The sequence below is a fragment of the Larimichthys crocea genome, chromosome XXI (genome assembly GCF_000972845.2).
Source record: "Larimichthys crocea isolate SSNF chromosome XXI, L_crocea_2.0, whole genome shotgun sequence".
Lineage (NCBI taxonomy): Eukaryota > Metazoa > Chordata > Actinopteri > Sciaenidae > Larimichthys > Larimichthys crocea.
In genome coordinates this window covers 20429462-20448328 of record NC_040031.1, presented here as the reverse complement: position 1 = coordinate 20448328, position 18867 = coordinate 20429462, and the positions used below count along the sequence as shown (strand labels likewise).

The 18867-nt window shown below is 40.5% G+C and overlaps 4 protein-coding genes across 13 annotated transcripts in view; 1 reads left to right on the top strand and 3 right to left on the bottom strand.

The window, feature by feature from the left end:
• Positions 1-3120, bottom strand: part of LOC109137417 (uncharacterized) — a 3414-nt gene extending 294 nt beyond the window's left edge. Inside the window, exons 1-5 of one of the 2 annotated variants that reach the window (XM_027272904.1) lie at positions 2973-3119; positions 2838-2887; positions 553-2762; positions 145-181; positions 1-60 (exon numbers count right to left, since the gene is read on the bottom strand). In XM_027272904.1, the coding sequence (XP_027128705.1) occupies positions 580-2762; positions 2838-2887; positions 2973-2989 (2250 nt within the window). In that variant the 5' untranslated portion in view covers positions 2990-3119 and the 3' untranslated portion in view covers positions 1-60; positions 145-181; positions 553-579. Of the gene's footprint in view, positions 61-144; positions 182-552; positions 2763-2837; positions 2888-2972 lie in introns of both variants that reach the window. The other variant, XM_027272905.1, reaches the window with a different exon arrangement.
• fbxl13 (F-box and leucine-rich repeat protein 13) overlaps positions 1-16037 on the top strand; it is a 17910-nt gene extending 1873 nt beyond the window's left edge. Inside the window, exons 5-23 of one of the 9 annotated variants that reach the window (XR_003461346.1) lie at positions 3677-3831; positions 4125-4234; positions 4334-4417; positions 5717-5812; positions 5914-6049; positions 9489-9541; positions 10721-10821; positions 11398-11527; positions 12005-12103; positions 12245-12365; positions 12453-12615; positions 12698-12817; positions 12972-13095; positions 13183-13263; positions 13562-13696; positions 13809-13972; positions 14053-14224; positions 14436-14550; positions 15925-16037. Coding sequence is in view for 6 of the 9 variants with exons in the window: in XM_027272899.1 (XP_027128700.1) it covers positions 3677-3831; positions 4125-4234; positions 4334-4417; positions 5717-5812; positions 5914-6049; positions 9489-9541; positions 10721-10821; positions 11398-11527; positions 12005-12103; positions 12245-12365; positions 12453-12615; positions 12698-12817; positions 12972-13095; positions 13183-13263; positions 13562-13696; positions 13809-13972; positions 14053-14221 (2041 nt within the window). In the remaining 3 variants the exon portion in view is untranslated. The other 8 variants (XR_003461347.1, XM_027272903.1, XM_027272902.1 and 5 more) reach the window with 8 other exon arrangements.
• Positions 6149-11603, bottom strand: LOC109137418 (leucine-rich repeat-containing protein 17). The gene is made up of 7 exons (XM_019255611.2): positions 11468-11603; positions 9019-9154; positions 8445-8921; positions 8108-8322; positions 7285-7440; positions 6676-6817; positions 6149-6589 (listed from the first exon to the last, which is right to left on the bottom strand). Exons 2-7 carry the CDS (start codon positions 9144-9146, stop codon positions 6307-6309), a joined length of 1401 nt encoding a protein of 466 aa, XP_019111156.1. The 5' UTR covers positions 9147-9154; positions 11468-11603; the 3' UTR covers positions 6149-6306.
• fam185a (family with sequence similarity 185 member A) lies at positions 14557-18681 on the bottom strand. The gene is made up of 8 exons (XM_010757059.3): positions 18163-18681; positions 17952-18061; positions 17316-17408; positions 16999-17137; positions 16324-16365; positions 16122-16217; positions 15876-16010; positions 14557-15780 (listed from the first exon to the last, which is right to left on the bottom strand). Exons 1-8 carry the CDS (start codon positions 18578-18580, stop codon positions 15668-15670), a joined length of 1146 nt encoding a protein of 381 aa, XP_010755361.3. The 5' UTR covers positions 18581-18681; the 3' UTR covers positions 14557-15667.
• Between the last annotated feature and the right edge of the window lie 186 nt (positions 18682-18867).

The following is an 18867-nucleotide window of genomic DNA, read 5'->3' as shown; positions in this document are numbered from 1 at the left end:
CAGATGTATGTAGAACTGCAGAAACTTGAGTGTCTTCCCAGCTGAAGATGACAACAGATCCTGTTAAAAACAAAAGATTTCAAACTTCAGTTTATTTGTGAGAATTAAGTACTTTTTTCTTTTCTTTTTTTTTTTTAAACTTGCCCATATAGACAAGGACCTGAGAGTTCAGGGAGTTCACCTATGACCAAAAATAAATAAATAAAATAGCATAGACATCAAAAACCAATTAAATTTTCCAAATAAATTTACTAATAAAATAAACAACTTTCAAACTAGGTACATTTTTCAGGTTTTTCTCTTGCTATGCTGTGGTGTTTGCCTTGCAATGCTACATGTACAAGTACCCATTTTTACCTCTAAAATAAACCGACTAAAGTTACTAGTCTTACTGAAAATATCTAGCCACTGCTGTCTTTGAGTCTATTATTTTATTCAGCATATCACCGACAAAGATAAAGAATTTCTTAATCTGAGATGTGAGAAATGTTTTAAGTTATATTTAATCATAAGTGATAAAGGAATATTTTTAAAGCGTATCGTTTCTCTCACCTAAAAAGGGGATGATTCTCCTTTTCTTCACATCCTTGACTTCCTGTATTCATAATGCCTTGGAGCAGGTCTCCATTGGTGTTTACCAACTTTTTCCAGCTCAAATGGCACATACCGCATGTTTGATTGAGATACTTTGCTCCTGAGATAGCGGTTTCTGGACTGCACAATGTATGCATTTTGAGGAGGAAGCCTTTTTGTGTTTCCACCATCTCTCCCAAAAGCACCACTTAAAGACAGTTTAGATGCAGACAGTGGTTTAATGGGCTGGTAGGCCATGTTGCCAAGTACTTTATTTACATTAGCTGGATGCTTCTGTACCTTGGTTGGCTGCATCAAAGTCTGTAGATAGCCAGCTTTTGATGCACCTACATAGCCACCATTTAGAGGAATACCCTGTCTTTGTAATCTAGAAAACGAGCCCAGGTGGTTTCTACCACCACGTATAGTACCAGTTGGAAACCTATCGAAGATGAAATTCTTGATTCCAAAGTTCCTGGACAACATTTCATTGCCAGCCAATCTTGAAAACACTGTCTCTGATGCTGAGGTTGGAGCAAAGTTAGTTAGAGAGCTGAAACTATAATCAACTCTGACCGGAAAGGAGATCCCACTCTGGGTTGAATCTAGAGTCAGAGTATTGTCAGATAGGCGTTTTGGTTCCTGAATGGCAAAGACTGTGTTCTGGTGAGAGGGGTCTGATGTTTCTTCATCTTTTGTCCGGTCAGTTATGAAGGACGTATGAGTAATACCAACTCTCTGGTCTCCAAGATAGCCATCGTGTCTGTTTGAGCCATGAAGGGAGCTGGAAGGTCTCACAGTAAACACTTGGTGAGATTCGACTGGCTGTTTTGCGTCGAAAGCTTGATTCTGAGCATCATGTAGGCTGCTTGATTGAACACCCACATGACCACTACTACTCTGTGGTAAAAGGTTTTCAGAGCTTGAAGAAACAGAGCCACTAGATGCAGGAAGGCTGATGGTGGGAGGGTAGTTTACATCCTTTGATTCCTCTACTGTCGATTGATGTGGCTGATATAACAGGGCTGGTCTTTCCCCATGTTTTGGTAGATAATCTTGAACGTAGATTTTACCTCTAGGTGCACTTACATATAAGCTTTTGCCATAAGAACTCAACGCTGGGGGCTTCAGTACAGACAGGACATTGGCTAGAGTCACTCTGCCTAGATCCTCACTTTGGAAATCTTTGGAGTCTTTACTGTGAGGTGTATATTTTGGTTGTTGGATATTCTTCTCAGAGGTTAGATGTTTTATATTGGACGTTTTACCTGAATAGTAGCTGAAATCTTGAGGTGGGGGGTTGACAGGGGACACAGTCACATGGCCACTGATAGAAAAATCCTCTCTTAAGAATGATCCAGAAGTTTTTTGTTCAGGGAGCTCATAGCTTGTTGGCAGATCATTTTGCACACCAGGAACACTTGTAAAAATATCAAGGTTTTCTCCAGAAATGCCACCACTGTCAAAACCTCCATAATTACTTGAAACATGCTCCATTGCTGCTGAATGAGGGCGTGGGTAGAAAGCAGAGCCCGTGCTTGGGCCTTGCTTGTCATAAACACTCCTAGCAGCTGTGGAGTCAACAGGGTCAGGGACAGAGAGGCTTTCATTTGGTTCAAACACTACATTCATAGGGTCACTCCAGACTTCATTTTCACTGGCAACATCCGAGGCAGCGCCTTCTTTTGCAGAATTAGACCTATAGCTCGAGTGAGGCTCTCCCTCAACATTTTGAGCATCAGAAAGCACCTTGTTTTCCATAATTTCCCGTGCAGTTTGAAAATGTCTTCTCAAGTCACTTCCTGGCATTAAGAAAGACCTTTTCATTGTTCCTATGAACTGTTTAAAATCTTTGATTGTTGGGAAAGTGACACCCTCTGTAGTGTTCTTTTGCATGTTTACTAAAAGGCCAAAGGGATGTCGAGAAGCAGAACTTTCTCTGTCATATTTCTGCACAGAGGTAGCGGCTGGCTCATTCATCTCTGAGTCTGTTTCACTTTGCACCATCTCTTCACTGAGGCTCGGTGTTTGGTGTTTGGTGGTTTGCATCTCATCCCTTGGACTAACAGAGTTATGGTTTGCATTTAAAGATGCTCCAGAATGAAATTGGTTTGAGTTGTGTGTACCAAGCACATCTGCATGGCTGCTGAATTCATCATCGACAGAGTAGCCATGTGCAATATTGTATCCTATCAGGGAACAAATATACATCATGTTTAATTTATATCATTGAACATGGTCAGAAATAAAACAAAGATTCCTACCTTTCTGAGAAATGCAGCTCCATAACAACAGAGGGCAAAGCCAAAAAATCCTGAAAAACAGTAAAGTTAGAAAGAAATAAAAATTACACAGGCCCAAACTAGCTAGAAATAAAAAAATATATATATTTGATTTACCCTAATGGAAGAATCATGGCAGTGAGTTCAACCGCATCTACCTACGGCAGCAACAGACTGTTGATTAACAGCAGCTGGGACAACAATCCACCATGCTCTGCCCTTTTCTTTGTCCACAAAATTTGAGAGCAAGGAAGGAAGGAAACCTACACGCAGAGAGATCCAACATTTCAGATTCAGCTTACACTGCCTACAATCAGCTGATTGTTGGCAGCTGGTGCTGTGTGAGAACCTAATTAGACAGGCACAGGTAGAGCATTTACTCAAAGGGCTGCATGGTGGTGGCTTAAATATCAATAAAAGCAACAAAACATCTGTCTCATCTTGCCTCTTTTTGTAACTGTACATGGCTGATAGACAGAAATTCAACAACTAACCTAAAGGCCTCTGAAATGTATTCATAAAACTTTAATAATGCCCAGAGAGAGTGACAGAAATTTGACCCATGTGACTGTAAGTCCTAAGGATATTCTGTTTCACAGATTAGCTTTCACTTGTCCATTGTCAGTGCAGACTCCTGCAGTATTGTCCCGTCAGTCACAGTCCAAACATGGTTCATCGTTGGAAAAAAACATATTTGAGATGAAATGATATTAATTCAGTGTTGCTGATCGTGTTCTGTGGGATTAATGCAGGTGACTTACAGTCTGCCTGTGTACATTTCTACTGAATTAATGATGAGCTGTGCTTGTTGTCGGGGACAGGAAGTGGAAGAGGTTCACTATGCAGAGAAAGAGAGATGCCATAGAGCTGGCTCTGAAGATGGACCTGACAAAGAAGCATTATGAAAGGAAATGCCAGCAGGTTGCACTCACCAAATGGTCAAACTGGACAAAAATACAGAAGACGACACGAGCTGGTAGGTGATTAAGTATTTTTAATGAAAAATAATCACTAGGAGATTTGAGTCAACTAATGTGGATTGACTATTTTTGCAAGCTGTGACACTGCTTGTGTATTAAGCCAGAGAAAACATGCACAGTGGTTAAGAAACGTGTCCTCTTTCTCTTTCCTACTGTCCTCACCCACTCTGTGACTCATTCTGTCCCCTGCACCTTCCACTCTCAAACCCTGAGACTCAACTCTCTACTTTTATTGGCTAAATGTGTCTATTATTAACAAGTACTTCTGTTAAATTTCTTTTAAACTCAGTTGCAGAGAAAAAACTTGAGAGACTTGTTATCACTGCACGCCTTAAGCGCTTCGTAGCTGCATGGCGTATTCTTGCAAAGGAATCAAAGAGGACAAAAGAGTACTTTAAGGTATACATTTATTTGGAACTGTGGTGTAAAAAACATGTATGAATTATAGCAATTATGTAAATTACATTTCTTGTTCGTGTGTTTGTATGAACCTCGCAGAGTTTGGAAGCCAGCAAAAAAATCGACTGGACTATGGAAGGATGTGATGGATTCTCTGTGATCCCCAGCCGCCTCTCACTGAAGGTATTTCCTCTTGAACAGCATTTATGTGTCACTCAGCAAAGTTCTTCATGTTTTCTTGAGCCTGATTAGTTCCCACACAGCAAGATGACTGCCCTGGACCTAAAACTGCTCAACTTCTATGTTCTTTAAGCAGTCTGTGGTGAGGTCACATCTGTTACATAACACTGTAAAGTGGACTCCACTGTAAACACGCTTAGAGTCTCTTGGTTAATGCAGCTCATTATGGTTTAGCATACCAAGGATTGTGTTTGTGGCACAAGATCTGTTTAATGGTTACTCTTTGCATATCAATTATAATATTTTTGTAGGCCCTATATAATTATAGGATTTCATACCCATGACTCTATAGTTTACAAATAGCTAAAACTCCAGTAAACATCTCTCTGACTCTGTTTGGACCCACCAGTTTTAGCTCCTGTTTGTTTTGGATTAACAAAACATGCACTGGCCAAGGGAGTGCAGATTTGGCTTTATTTGCTCTGGAGTTTCGGTCCAACACCTCTTCTGATAAATAGTGCTTCAGCATGACTATGTTTGGAGAAATAAAGAAACTGTTTGAATACTTACACTAGACACTGTCCTGCAAAGTGGCAGCGGCAGAGGTGCCAGTGAATCTTGTCCCTGGCCAAACATGGAGTTAGAGCTGGTTATATGAAATTACCTATAGGACCAAATATCGATTATGTTGTCAGTATAGAAGTTGCTTCATTGCTTTAATTTGTTCTTCGCCTTAGTCTAATTTTAGTTTGTTCACTTAACTTTACTGTGAGCATATTTATACCATCCATTAACCTCAGCACAATGGTTGCCATACCTTTCTCCTGTACTGCACCCAAACTGTGGAACCCCCTTACTTACACTTATAAGACTCGACTGCAGATTTTTAAAAGTGCTCTTAAAACACATCTTTTTAAAATATCCTACTCACTGTAATTGCACCAATTACATCATATTTTAATAAGAATGTTGTTAAACATATTCCTGCTGCCCAGTTGATTATTGTTTCTATTTGTTGTTGCTCGATGTTTATTAAAAGGCACTCCAAGTTCCACCATTATGACAGATGTTAAAATACAGTCACATTGGTTGGTTCTTTTTTAGCTGCAGACTGTTGAAATTTTGTAGTGTTTTGTTAGCTTAATATGTTTAAATAAAATATAAATTGATTGATTTTTTTTAATTCCTCCATTAGCCACTAGAGATAGTTTTTACATGTAATATAGTTTTAGAAGTTGATAAATAAATTCAAATGTTTCCACCTTTCTAAATGATCAAACATCATGATTGTTTTCTTTGCAGATCTTTCAGTACTTAGAGTTGAGAGACTGGCTAAATTGTGCTGAAGTGAATTGCACATGGAGATCTATCATCCAGTCGAGCACATTGTGGAGTCAGGTCTGTACTGAGAGATTACTTCTTGTATTGAATTAATAGTAGTGTTTAAAGGTGTGCTTGAAACAGGAGTATAAATGTTCCCTATTGTATGTCCCTGTTAGATCAACTTCTCTGTAGAGAAAGACTGGATAACAGACAGCACAGTGAAGCAGATTCTGCAGAATTATCGCCCATATGTGATCCATCTCAACCTGCGTGGCTGCACGTCCCTAAAATGGCCCAGCTTGAAATGTATCAGTGAGTACTGCACAATAGGTTGTCAGATATATAGACACACACTTAGTTGTGCAGTGACTGGTACAGATCATGTTCTTACAGTAATAATTAGTCAAACAGTCAAAAACTTGATATTTCTTTATATTTTGAAGACAAAACTGACAACACATAAAAGAAAAACACTGAAAAATGTAGTTTCTCCATCTGATACAGACTGTTTGGTAACATTGAACGAAAGAAAACAAAGTAAAATTTTAGGACAAATGTGTTTACTTGAGTCAGGACAGCCTGATGATTTGGTATTTCTGTGGTACTCTCAAGTGGCTGGGCTCGAGCTCCTCCTCCAGCTCTCCCTGCACTTCCATTGGTGTGTTCCATAGTTCAGGGTCCGTTTCATCTGGATCTGTTCTACTGCGCTGTCTGTCCTTTGGGCACTCTCTGTTATAGGAATGCACATACTCCTCCACACTTTCCCCAACGTGTTCAAGAGGGGCGTGACATAGCAGGCCAGAGTGCTTCACTCCTGGGTGCAGACGCAGCCAGTACACCATGTAATGAATGCTAAAAAAAAAACCGCAACCAGTTGTTAATCATTATTTGGATTTGTCTAAAAATAATATAGTAAATATCTGAGTAGAAGAACCCACCTATAGTCACACACCCAGGGGTTTCCCTCCAGTTTTAGCACTGAAAGGAAGTAAAGGTCTTCAAGAACCCCGTACTGGACAGAGTGCAGCTTGTTGTCGGACAGATCAAGCGCAAGAAGGTGCAGGAGCCCAGACAGAGAAGCTGGGAGAGGGAAGAGAAAGTGATGTATGAGCTCATCGTCCATTTGTCTCTTGTGTAGTTATATTTAGGCAGATCTGTTTCTGTTTATTAACCAAACATTTTTAAAAAAGCCAGCAGTGCAATCAAACTCTGACAGGAATGTGCAGGCTGGTGTTCAGTTTGTGTCCGAATCACTTAGGCACAGTGATCACTTTATGTCTGTAAGGCTCTCAGCTTTCCCCACTATAAATAAATCCAATATGTATACACAAAGATGGCAGAAGGCCAGGTGTCTCTAACAAGGAAAAATGGCAAACAGAAGTCAGCAGCAGTTATATAATGTGTTCCCAACCTTTTGGCTTTCCACATGTTATCTGTCAGTCAAAGAAAAACACAACTTAGCCTGGACATTACAGGAATTATTAAGCACATACCGTAACATTCACTGATTGTGATTAATAGATATACAGTAACGACGGCACACATACCTGTGTCCATGTGTTCCATGTTGTTATTACTGATGTTTAGGGTTCTTAGGCTCTTTGCTCCGAGGAAGTCTCTGGGTTTGAGATGACTGATTGAATTATAGGACAAATCAATGTGAACAACATCCTCTGGAATACCCGTGGGCACCTCAGTTAGACCTAAACACAGAGGGGAAGCGGTTACTCAGACACACTCACATTTGATTATTTTACCTCTGCGAAAAATATTTTATATATATAGTGTATGTGGATATATTTTTATTAAGTAGAATTATGGACGTTTTTAATCTAAATAATCAAATTTAAAGATTAAATACTTATTAATAGATAAAGACTACTACTCATCTTGACTACTGCAAGTCCAGTAGTTGATTTACACAAAGAGATTTATGCTCTGTGTGTCTCTTATCTAATTTGATACCAAAACCCAGGCTTTCTGCCAATAGGAGACAGTTAGTAGTGACATGTTATTTGATTTACTTTGATTTAAAATGCATTAACAAATTTTGCAGTGAACTTTTGTTGTAATAGTTCAAGTTTGTTTAGCTAATGATTTCCAAGTTGTCCATAAGGTGACAAATGACTGAGTAGAATCAGTCAGAGGATGAAGCAAGCAACATAAAATTGAATAGAAAACACCTGCCAAACCAGATGTGTCTGTGTCTGGCCCTGAAAATCCTCCTATGGTAATATTCTTCAGATGTATTTTTTTAACCTCTCTGTTGTGTAAGAAACATGTGTGTGCTGAATTTCCACTGTGAGGTTCAGAGTAGGGGACAATGAATCACACTGATTTTTAGAAAATAAAAGCTGGTTGTGAGCTTGCCTCGTTTACTGCAGTCCATCCGTATTTGGGGGAAAAGGTAGGTATGGCAAGTTGTGGTGGCGTCTGGTTTGGTGCGAATTGGAACGGGCTCTAAAGGGAATATGGGTTCTGTTCCGTCGCCCTGTGACTCGTCGATTGGGTCTGTCTCCTTACAGAGTATCTCGGGGTCAACCAGCTTCAACTTCATGCCTTTTAACCTGATGGGCTCTGCACACCTAGAAGAGCAATCATTGTTAAGTCACGGCAAAATCAAATGTGATTGTTATTCTGAGAATCAGTAATGACTTGTTCACCTGTCGAGTTACAGATCAGATGAACTCTTTGTGGAGTGACTCACCTGGCATGATTTCCTAGATTACGGTTGCTCGGGACCTGAAGGGTGCGTATGAGACTGTCCATATGGCAGAGGCAATTCCATGGATTATCATATAGGCGAAGGTAGCCAAGGTTTGGCATGGGGATGAGGGTCTCCTCACTAAGCGTCGTCAGGCGGTTGTGCTGCAGCAGCAGGGTTGTAAGGTGGGTCAGACCCTCGAAGGCCCCTTCCTCCACTAAAGAGATCTGATTCTGTTGCAGGTCCAGACTGATTAAACTCTCATATCCAAAGAAGGCCCCTTCACGAAGGACTTTGATCCGGTTGCGGGTTAGAAGGAGGTGCTTGGGTGGTTTAGACCAGGTCTGTGAGGTGGGAATGGAAGTGAGGCGTCGTTCCTGGCAGTCCACATAGATGTCTCGAGATTCTGTGAACTCTGAGCAGTCAGGTGCTGCAATCTTGGAGGGACCCGATCTGCTGTGACGCCCAACACCCTTTACCCTGGCAAATTTCAAACATGCAAAAAAATAATTCTTGGCTTGTCACATGGCCAATAAACTAGGTGAAAAATGGACTGAACAAATGAGTAAATCCATACCTGTCCCTTCTGAGTTTGTGTCTTGCTCCTCTGAGGCCTCTGCCCTTCCCTGGTCTTTTCATCTCAATGGACGGGAGCAGGAGGAGGAGGAGCAGGGAGGCTAAGAGTAGTGAGGAGGTCACACGCATCCTGAGCCCTGCAGAGATTGTCTTTTCAGTGAGAACAGACAAAAACGGGTTTGGAGACAGAAGCAATGGGTCAAGGGTGAACAGTGTTATTATTGATGGAACACAGCTGCTGCTAAAGCTGTGGAAGAAATGAGGCTGCACATTATGTAAGAGATAGGTACCATCCAGGAATGTATATACAGCTTTGATAGAAACCAGAGTACTACAACACTTTATACTGTTCCGTACATAATGCCATGTATTACTTCACAAAGTACATATGATCATTATAGCAAAGTATTTCCCAAAATGGACAATGTAGTTTCCATTTTTCTGCTCTGTATTTTTAATTTGTTTTATCAGGTGAATGCAGAAATCTCCAGGAGCTCAATGTGTCAGAGTGCTTTAGTGTTACAGTAAGTCAACATTGTTTATCTACATTATTATTATTATTATTATTATATTATTATTATTCTTATTCTTATTATATTATTATTATTATATTTAAACATATTTTATTTATAACCTTTTCCGAAAGACAGGTCATTAAAAATGAACATCACCCGCCCCATCTAACCCCTCCCTTACATGTAAGGGGCACAAAAAAGAAAATGTGTCTTCTTCTATGCTTAGTTTTTTTTTTATTTAAGACTAATGATGATCTTAAATCTATAAGACAGTGCATCATCTTTGTATCACATGTTACTTAACTGTATACACAGTTTTTTTTCTAGTTTAATGACAAACGTATAATAATGTCAAATTGTTAAAACCCTGTCATGACAAACGTATAATAATGTCAAATTGTTAAAACCCTGTCCCACATTAAATCAATAAAAATGCACTGAAAAAAGTTAAAGATTACACATTTCCATTTTTTTTTACCTTCTCCTTTTTTTTTTTTATTTATATACTGATTAATACGGAAGACATTAAAATTGTGAAATACCACAAATGGAAATATGTACAAAAAAGTGTAAAGAAGTAAAATGTGTTTTGACAGCTTTGGACACTCTCAGCTTTGGCATTCTCTCAAAGCTTCATGAGGTCGTTAGCTGCACTGATTTTCCAAGAGTCTTGAATGAGTTCCCATATATGCTGAGCAGTTGCTTTTGCACTGCTTTTTTTCACTCTGCAGTCTAACGCATACCAAACTATCTCAACTGGATTTAGGTCGGGTGATTGTGGAGGCCACGTCAATGTAATGTGGCGATTACAACAACTAAATTCTACAAACTGTAGTTGACGTTGACGTTGAGATATTTTTTCTACTTTAACCTCTGTAACGCATTTATGTGAGCTGAAATCAGGTGTTGTTGTTTTTTAACTTAGGGTGAATGGTTCTTGTCGTAATATGGATTTCAATTAGGGCTGTTTACTGTAGGCTAACACAACCTCGTAGCAGCAGAAGTGATGGTCACAAACGGTTTAATAAGGGAAGAATTTTCTGGTGTTGTTTTAGTCATTGTAATTTTTACATAAAATTGATTGTATTTTGTGAAAACCAAGCAGTTTAAATGTTCGTTTATGAACTATGTGTGTCTAGTAACAGGTGCTGTAATAAACTTAGGGTAACATTTAATCTCTTTTGACAGGATGTGATGATCCAGAAAATTGTCGAGGGCTGTCCCTGCCTGCTCTACTTGAACCTTTCTTGCACACTCATCACAAACAAAACTCTACATGAACTGTCCAGGTAATCCTCTTATTGTGGTAAAACCTCTGTGTGACTAGATTTGACAGACTGGTGCTCACAGAGTGTGGTCCACTCACTCAACACAGTAAATCTGGTATGATGCAATTCTTCTGAATGAGACTTTTCTGGCTTCCTGCCCTTTAGTTTCCAGAACTATCTCCATTTTTATGTTTGTTTAATTTGCAGTTCACTGCCTATAGTTCATGTCTGAGCAGCTTAGTTGTTGCCAACTACTGTACATGATTTAGAGGACCAGATGTGGGCACTCAAAACATGACGTCTGGGCTGTATAATTGCACTGATGATAGATTTACAGGTTCAATAGTTTGTCATAATTAAAGCTCTCCCACTTGTTTCTTTCCCATGTAAAATATTTTGGAAATCTTCACATTTTTATCATGTAAGATTTTGAAAATATTTTCTTTTTTTTACTTTTAATGAAGCTGCTTTTCTTGCGAAGCATGTACTTGAATCTTTTGTTAAAATAAAAACCAAACAATCAACTATAATTAGCACACAGCTTAAACATATAATTTGTGTCTTACATAAATTAATCTAACTGTTGATTTCAAACAGGAACTGTCTGAACCTTCAATACCTGAGTCTTGCCTACTGCTACAGATTCACAGATAAAGGATTTATGTACCTGACCACAGGGAAGGGCTGCCACAATCTCTTCCACCTCAATCTGTCCGGATGCACTCAGGTCAGTCTGTATGCTCCTCTCAGTTCGGTATATAGTCACTCCACTGAGCTTCAGCTGTAGACAGGACGCAGCTTTTTGCCTTTGTGAAAGATCAGTGTTCAGTCCGCCTTGGATAAATCCAGTCACTCTCTATTTGCACGTGTCTGCTCTTGCCCTTGGCTATACACTGTTGACTGTTTTCAGTCAGACAGAGCGAATGAACTAAGTCCTGAAGGAGACAGAGAGTAAAAGGCAGCTGTAGCCAAGTGGAGGGTTGGGTTAATACAACCAACTCTTGGCCACGCGCTCCCCATGTGCACAAGCCATAACATGACACACATGTGCCGTAACACAAAATGCACCTTCATCCGGGAATGTGTATTGGTTTGGTTCCAGATGTATGGTTTTAATTTACGGGGCCTCTAAAATCCAGGAGAATGACTCAGTTCACAGCGTACACACATTTTCCTCCTCCCTCCTCCTCTCTCTCTCCCCTAGATGACAGTAGATGGGTTTCGATACATTTCTGCTGGATGTCCCTCACTCAAAGAGATTGTGATCAATGACATGCCAACGCTGTCAGATAGCTGTGTTTTGGTAAGTTTTCACCAACACATCACAGATTTTGCACAGGGTCAACATTCCAGCTCTGGAAAGTTCAAGAGAGAAACAGAAGAATTTGCTTTGTCAACATGCATTTTTGTGGCAGCAAAGAAGAGTCTTACTCTGCTCCTACAGGCACTAATTGCCAGATGTCGATGTCTGTCTGCCATTTCTCTGCTGGATGCTCCTCATCTTTCCGATGTTGCCTTCAAGGCCATCGCTGAAGTAGCCAAGCTGAAGACGTTTAGCACAGAGGGTGAGATCATTTATTATTCTGTGACATTAATTTCCACGTACACACGAAAACAATTAAATAATTCTGTTCTGGTTATGTGCACTTTAGGTAATAACCAGCTAACAGACATCAGCTGGATAGCCCTGTGTCGCAGCTCTCAAGGCCTCCGCAGGATCCACGCCGCAGAGTGCCCCAGAATGACCGACGCCAGCCTCAAATCTGCGGCCGCCCTCAAGAACCTGCAACACCTGGACATCTCACTTTGTAGCAAGTGTGTGTGTTTGTTGCTGCTGTGGTTAGAGTGTGTGCTTTTTCATGACATGGCATGTTTGTTATTTTTGTCTGCATTTCAGGGTGAGTGATACTGGGATCAAGTATTTGACTGAAGGTTTCTCAACCACCAAACTGAGAGAGCTGAATGTGAGTCACTGTTGTCACATCACTGACACATCTGTCAGGAGGATTGCACAAAGGTATGTAGCTTTGTTTATACACATGCACACGCACACACACACACACACACACACACACACACACGCACACGCACACACACACACATATCTGATTGTGGTTTGTTAAATAGCATCATGCAGCAGTGTTTTGTGTCGTGTGTGCACAATTTATCAGGTTGTGTAAACTGTACCATCTCAACTTGAGTTACTGTGAGAGACTGACTGACATGAGTCTGCAGTGGCTGAGTGGCAGCTCTGTCTGCTCTCTTGACATCGGCGGTTGCAACATCCAGGATGAGGTATTTTCTAGATGTTTCTTCTCACCCTCACACATTCCTGAAAAACAGATGATGGTGAAGTCTCTAATTTGGTATTTGTATTTTTAGGGGCTTGCAGCTTTTGAGCGAATTGGTTTGAAGAAGTTGGTCCTCGCTGAGTGTGTCTACATCACAGACATTGGCATAGAGGTACTAGATAGAGGTATAGAGGTAGATGTGGTATTTTGATAGAACAAGATTTAGTGAGTCCAAGTTTACTTCTTTTTTCAGTATATGCTCATATCAACAGCTGACAGGAAATAAACTTGTACTCAAACTGTTTCCTAACTTTCACTGTTGCTTTACTTATTGCCAACTAACAGATGTTACCAGAGGAAGACTTTATGACTTCTTGCAGATATCATTTCCCATTTTCTTCACTCATTTCCTCATCCATTCACATTTCATGCCATACTTGTGTCATCTCCTTTGTTCGTCACGAGGGCAGAAGCTGTGCAAGAATGTGAGAGGTCTGGAACATGTTGATGTGTCTCACTGTGTAGCTCTGTCAGACCCGGCCATCAGATCCATTTCATTTTACTGCAGAGGTCTAGTCATACTGAGGATGTCAGGTTGTCCAAAGGTACACATCCACACTCCTCTAAAGCCTTTAAGTGTTCCTAGGCTCAAGCAGATGATGTTTCCCCTCATAAACTCATGCCACATGTTTTCTATTTCCTCCTGCTCTACCTCAGATGACAGATATGGCAGTGCAGTATCTGACAAGTGGATCTCAGTACCTGCGAGAACTTGATGTGAGTGGCTGCGTTCTTCTCACAGATCGCTCTCTCCGACACTTGGAGAAGATCTGTCCTCCATTCTGCTCCATCACAATGGCCTTCTGTAGCAGCATCTCCAAGTAAGACACAAACACTGAAGTTACTGGCAAAGAGTCCTGCACAATCATTTTTAATGACCAGAGAGCGTTTTCTCCCATAGGGTAGCCGCCTTAAAGCTTCAGCCACGTGTGAAGTATTGGGAACACAGCAATGACGACCCTCCATACTGGTTTGGATACAGCAGCATTGGCCAAACGCATGCAGTCACAAGATCCACCAGGACCGATGACACTTGGGAAGTGGCGGAGCGGCACTCAGCGATGACATGAGACGCAAGTACAGAGGGGATATAAACAAATCGCAATAAGTACTGTAATGATTCTGTAAAAATATAGATCGTACACAACAACCATCATTCTTGGGACATCAACAAACCATTTTGAAATGATACGCCACAGAAGAACTAATCACATGACTACAATCCCAAATCACTGGTTAATAATAATCAGATCAGACTTTCCTGTGCTCTCTGTCCTCTACCAGTCTGGATTTCATCAGCTCGTGACAGTGGAATGTCCTGTGCCACTGACCCTGCTGACTGTAGTGGATTAATAACTCTTATCTAGTGCATAAACATTTCTAATGTCCACTCTGAATTGTAAGTTTTCCACAGGGTCAGGTTTATTATTTCTAGCTTATAATAATGTAATTGTTTTCTTCCTGTGTTTGTACAATGATAACACAATTGTGTGTATTGCATCACACTAAATGATCGTAAATTTTAATCTCTGCAACAACAAAGTGGATGTTTTTAAAAAATGTTCCAGTTTTTCATATTTATTCCTTTTATGGTGCTCAAGTTGAGAAACTGGCTCAGTCCTATAATCTTGGATTAGATCCAGAATGTAGAACATGTTGGATTTAAAAACAAAAAGAGAACAAAGATTACAGAGAGAAAATCAGTGGCTAGTGCTGGTTACCACTAATTATTTACCAAATGTGACAGCTTTGACACAAGTTAACCCAGCATTGTTAGCACTAAGCCATGACTCTGTCAGTAAACTTTATATTTTATACATATGGAAGAACAAAGCACTTTAAATTTGAACTATCTGATGTCGGTCACCATTCAGTGTGATTTTCAGAGCATTGTTTTTAAATTTCTACATTTTGTGATTAACAAAGGTTTCTCTGTGCAGCGTCTGTGTGTACTCAGTGTTTTATTTTTTTATGCACTTTAAATTAAAAATCTGTAATTGTACAATCTTGGTTCATCTTTTGTTTACATAACACTCAAAACTTTCACTTGGTTTATTTGTTTAAAATTGTGAATACTACAAGCATACCCAGAGGAACTCATCAGCCTCAGCCTTAGTTTGATGATCATTTAGGGTGAAAATGAAAGAAAGCTCTTTTGAAATATGCAGAGGGTTGTGGAATATGTGTTGTAAGCTGGTGCTTTCATTCATTGATTAATGCTTAGTTTATTTCAATTTGTCATCTGTAAAACTTATTAAATGTGGCAGCAGCACAGGCATAGGTGAACATAACTGTGACTGAATTTGACTCAATGAATAACAAACATTTTAGAGATAAACTTTTATATTATTTACAAACAATATGACACAGTAAACAAAGAAAAATATGAGAAAGCAGACAGTGTCTAACATTCAAAACCAATGACAGTTCAGCACAAACACTGCTGTGCAGTTGCATTGTATGTCCTCCAATCAATGAAGTGAAGATGTATCCAGTCTTTCAGAGTGACTCATATCTCAGCTCCCCAACTTGAGGGACTCAAACCAGCTTTGTGTTTTCAGTCTGACAGAGCCTTGGCCTGCCTGAGCTTTAACCCATTTGTCCACTGGAGACTCTCCATTTATGTAACCTGAGAGCAGAAACGAAGCATCATGTGTTGATTCACTTGTTGGAGGGTTTAGTTAATGTCACGGGAGTGTGATTTAATGAGAAATAATGGCTTACCAGTAGTTGTGGTTTGGCCTTCAGTTGTGTTGTTTTCTACTCCATGCAGCACAACCTCTGGGCTGATATCCACCGACGCTCCACAGAGCTCCACCCCAGCTTTCAACGAGGAGGGGACACGGACACACACTGCTCCTACGTATGACAGAAGAAAAAATAAAGAATATGACTCAACAGATCAAGAGAGAGCCAGGCAGAAAAACGGTGCTTTGCAAGGTGAATATCCTTTTTAGATTGTGTTTTTACCCTCCTGACTGTGGAGTTCAGCACTGCCACCATCTCCCACATAGACATCAATGCCTCCGCTGTGAGAGGAAATCTTCAGGAAACTATTTGAACCATCTGCAAATGCAAAGAAACGCCTTAGGTCACTTTTAAGTCACTGATAGATGCCATACGTAGGTCATTGTGCAATCAGAGTGAGTCAGATCAGAGTGCACTTGCTTACCAATAACTGTATCTCCAGACACATTCTTCACAGTGGCGTTACCTTTAAACCAATGAAAACATAGTTTGAACTAATATATCCGTTATTTTGAGTTATTAGGTAAATTATACCACGATCTGATGGAAACGCCTCTGCCTCACACTGTACACAAATCATCACTGAAGTTAATAAGATAATTGTTTCCATGTATTCTACGAGAGGCTCATCTGTATCAGGAATAAATTAAAATTCTATGTAGCTGACGCATTTCTTTACTTTACATCACAGTACAGTTTGTCTTTAATCTCTACAGCCAGGAGTTTTATAGAGTTACCCTCAAAACAACAACAACAACGAGTACAGAATTTGTGATAAATTGCAGCCACATTATAGAAAAACAGACTCTTTGGATCAGAGCCCGGGATTCCTAGCGTACCAAAGCCCTGCTTTGCAACAAAGTTAATATCATGCAGCTGTGTGCCGCAATGGTTCATGGGAAGAGGTTGTTTTTTTTTAAATAGCAGAGTGACCTACTCGTTGCAGGTTGTAGATTTTAAAGAGGAAAGTTTCATTTAGTTTGCATCACATATCAATCTTAGGCTTGGTGGTTTTAATCTCTGATTTTTCCTGTTGATATGTTTAAATGTTCTTCAATTAGAATAATACTGAATAATTAAAATTTAATTGATTGCTCACCATGTACGTGCCCCAGTTCTATCCTGCCAGAGGAGGAGGACACACAGCTGGACTCAGCATAGATGGCTTTGACCTTCAGAGAGCCACCTTCTGTTGAAACATTCATTGTGGTACCCTGGAGCTTCTTCACATCAACAGCCTGCAAACAGTACAGAATGACCGTCACCAGGTGATGTATGATTTAACTTTTTCCAGTTGTCTTTTCCAAATCAAAAAGGTGCACTGTACTAACTTCGATACTGTAAACACATTTAGATAAAGTCAGGCTGCTGCTGCCCTCTAAAGACTGCTGAGTGTAACTGTAACGCCGTCCTTACACCGTCTCCACATGTGCTGATGTCCACATTCCCATGGATAGTGCCCAGACCTGTCACATGTCCTCCAAGAGATCTGACTTCAACATGGTGACCCTGAGAAACAAGCAACAAGAGAAAGGACCAGGAGTTCTTTCCACTGATAAAACACATCTTCAGCTCTACAACAACAGTCTACAGGGTCATTTAATTTGAACTTGACTTGACACTTTCCACTTGAACAGTGTATTTACAAAAGTTTGAACATTAAATATCTTTGCACTGTATTCAGTTGAATGTCGCATTTTTATTTATGTTTTACAAAGCGCCCCAACTTTTTAGGAATCAGGGTTGTATGGTATAACTTATCTTCAGTGTTTAGTGCTATAAAACAACAAAGATTATAGATATAAGTCCTACATAAGTCATATCAATCCAAATTAGTATCACTCCCTAGTTATCGACGCACCATCTACAGTGGTTCTTATAGGGAAAACAGAGGACACACTTTCCCCCTGCTGATGCCTAATTAAAAACCATTGTATTTGTTTATTTGTCAAATATCTGCAATAACAACAATAACAAATCAACAGTGATGTTTTAATGGTGGGATCAGCTGATAAGATGCTCTGTGTTGTCTGTTGTCATGCCACCGCCTACCTTGACAGAGTGCAGCAGACAGTTGCCCTCCTCTGTCTGCACCTTGCAGATATCACACTCCATGTTCTTCACGTGCAAGTTGCCCTTTCCTTCAGTGGTGATGAAGAGATCTGACAAAGACAGGATTTATCAGCGGGGACAGCAGCAGTGGGATCAACTGGACAATACCTTGTAAACATTGAGGGGTCATTGTTTCACAGGAGACACTCACTACTTTTAACAGGTGCAGCCAGATCAATCAACAAGCTGCTGTTAACCTCCCTGCCTGAGATGAGCAGCTCTTTGCTGTGGTCATCATACTGGACGTGTAAGTGATCCAGACCGACCTCCTTCTCGGTGTCTGTCCCGTGAACTGCGATGAAGACTCGGTCAGCCTCCGGGAAGGCGTGCGGGTCCAGCGGGCGGACGGAGATGCTGCAGCCCAGCTGTGCCCGTACCGTGCTGAAGGGGTTCACCTCCAGAGCCCACCGCTTCAGAGGCTGGGTCACCTCTTCACGTGTTGTTGGACACTTCCAGGGGACAGAGATGGAGAAGAGCCGTGAAGTGCGCAGAGGGCAGCCGGGAGCTGTGAGGGGCCAGCAGCGGAGGAGCCCGACACATCCCCGCTGAGCTGCGGAGCTCCAAGACATCTCTCCGGTAAACCAGCTCACCTACACCAACACTAACTACTGAGGTAAACACGCCGCCATTCATCCAACACGGACCGTCACCACGCTGTTAACGCCAGGTTAATACTTCCGGTACGAGTTTTCAGAATAAAAGCGTCAAATCTGGAAAATCTATGGTGGCTATGAAACTCAGAGGAACAGAGAGATTGACTTATTTAACCAGTAATACAGTTTATTAGACGTCAAAGTGCACACTCATCTTAAAACTGCTGTGTGTTGTTGAGTGTTTTATTTTATGGATTAATTTA

Coding starts and splice junctions, on each gene's coding strand:
- LOC109137418 (XM_019255611.2), bottom strand. CDS start 9,146: ATGCGTGTGACCTCCTCACTACTCTTAGCCTCCCTGCTCCTCCTCCTC. Junction 8,922..9,018: donor CACAAACTCAGAAGGGACAG/GTATGGATTTAC, acceptor GAAATTTGCCAG/GGTAAAGGGTGTTGGGCGTC. Junction 8,323..8,444: donor AATCTAGGAAATCATGCCAG/GTGAGTCACTCC, acceptor TTGCTCTTCTAG/GTGTGCAGAGCCCATCAGGT.
- fam185a (XM_010757059.3), bottom strand. CDS start 18,580: ATGTCTTGGAGCTCCGCAGCTCAGCGGGGATGTGTCGGGCTCCTCCGC. Junction 16,366..16,998: donor AGAACTGGGGCACGTACATG/GTGAGCAATCAA, acceptor ATTGGTTTAAAG/GTAACGCCACTGTGAAGAAT. Junction 16,218..16,323: donor GTCTGGAGATACAGTTATTG/GTAAGCAAGTGC, acceptor TTGCATTTGCAG/ATGGTTCAAATAGTTTCCTG.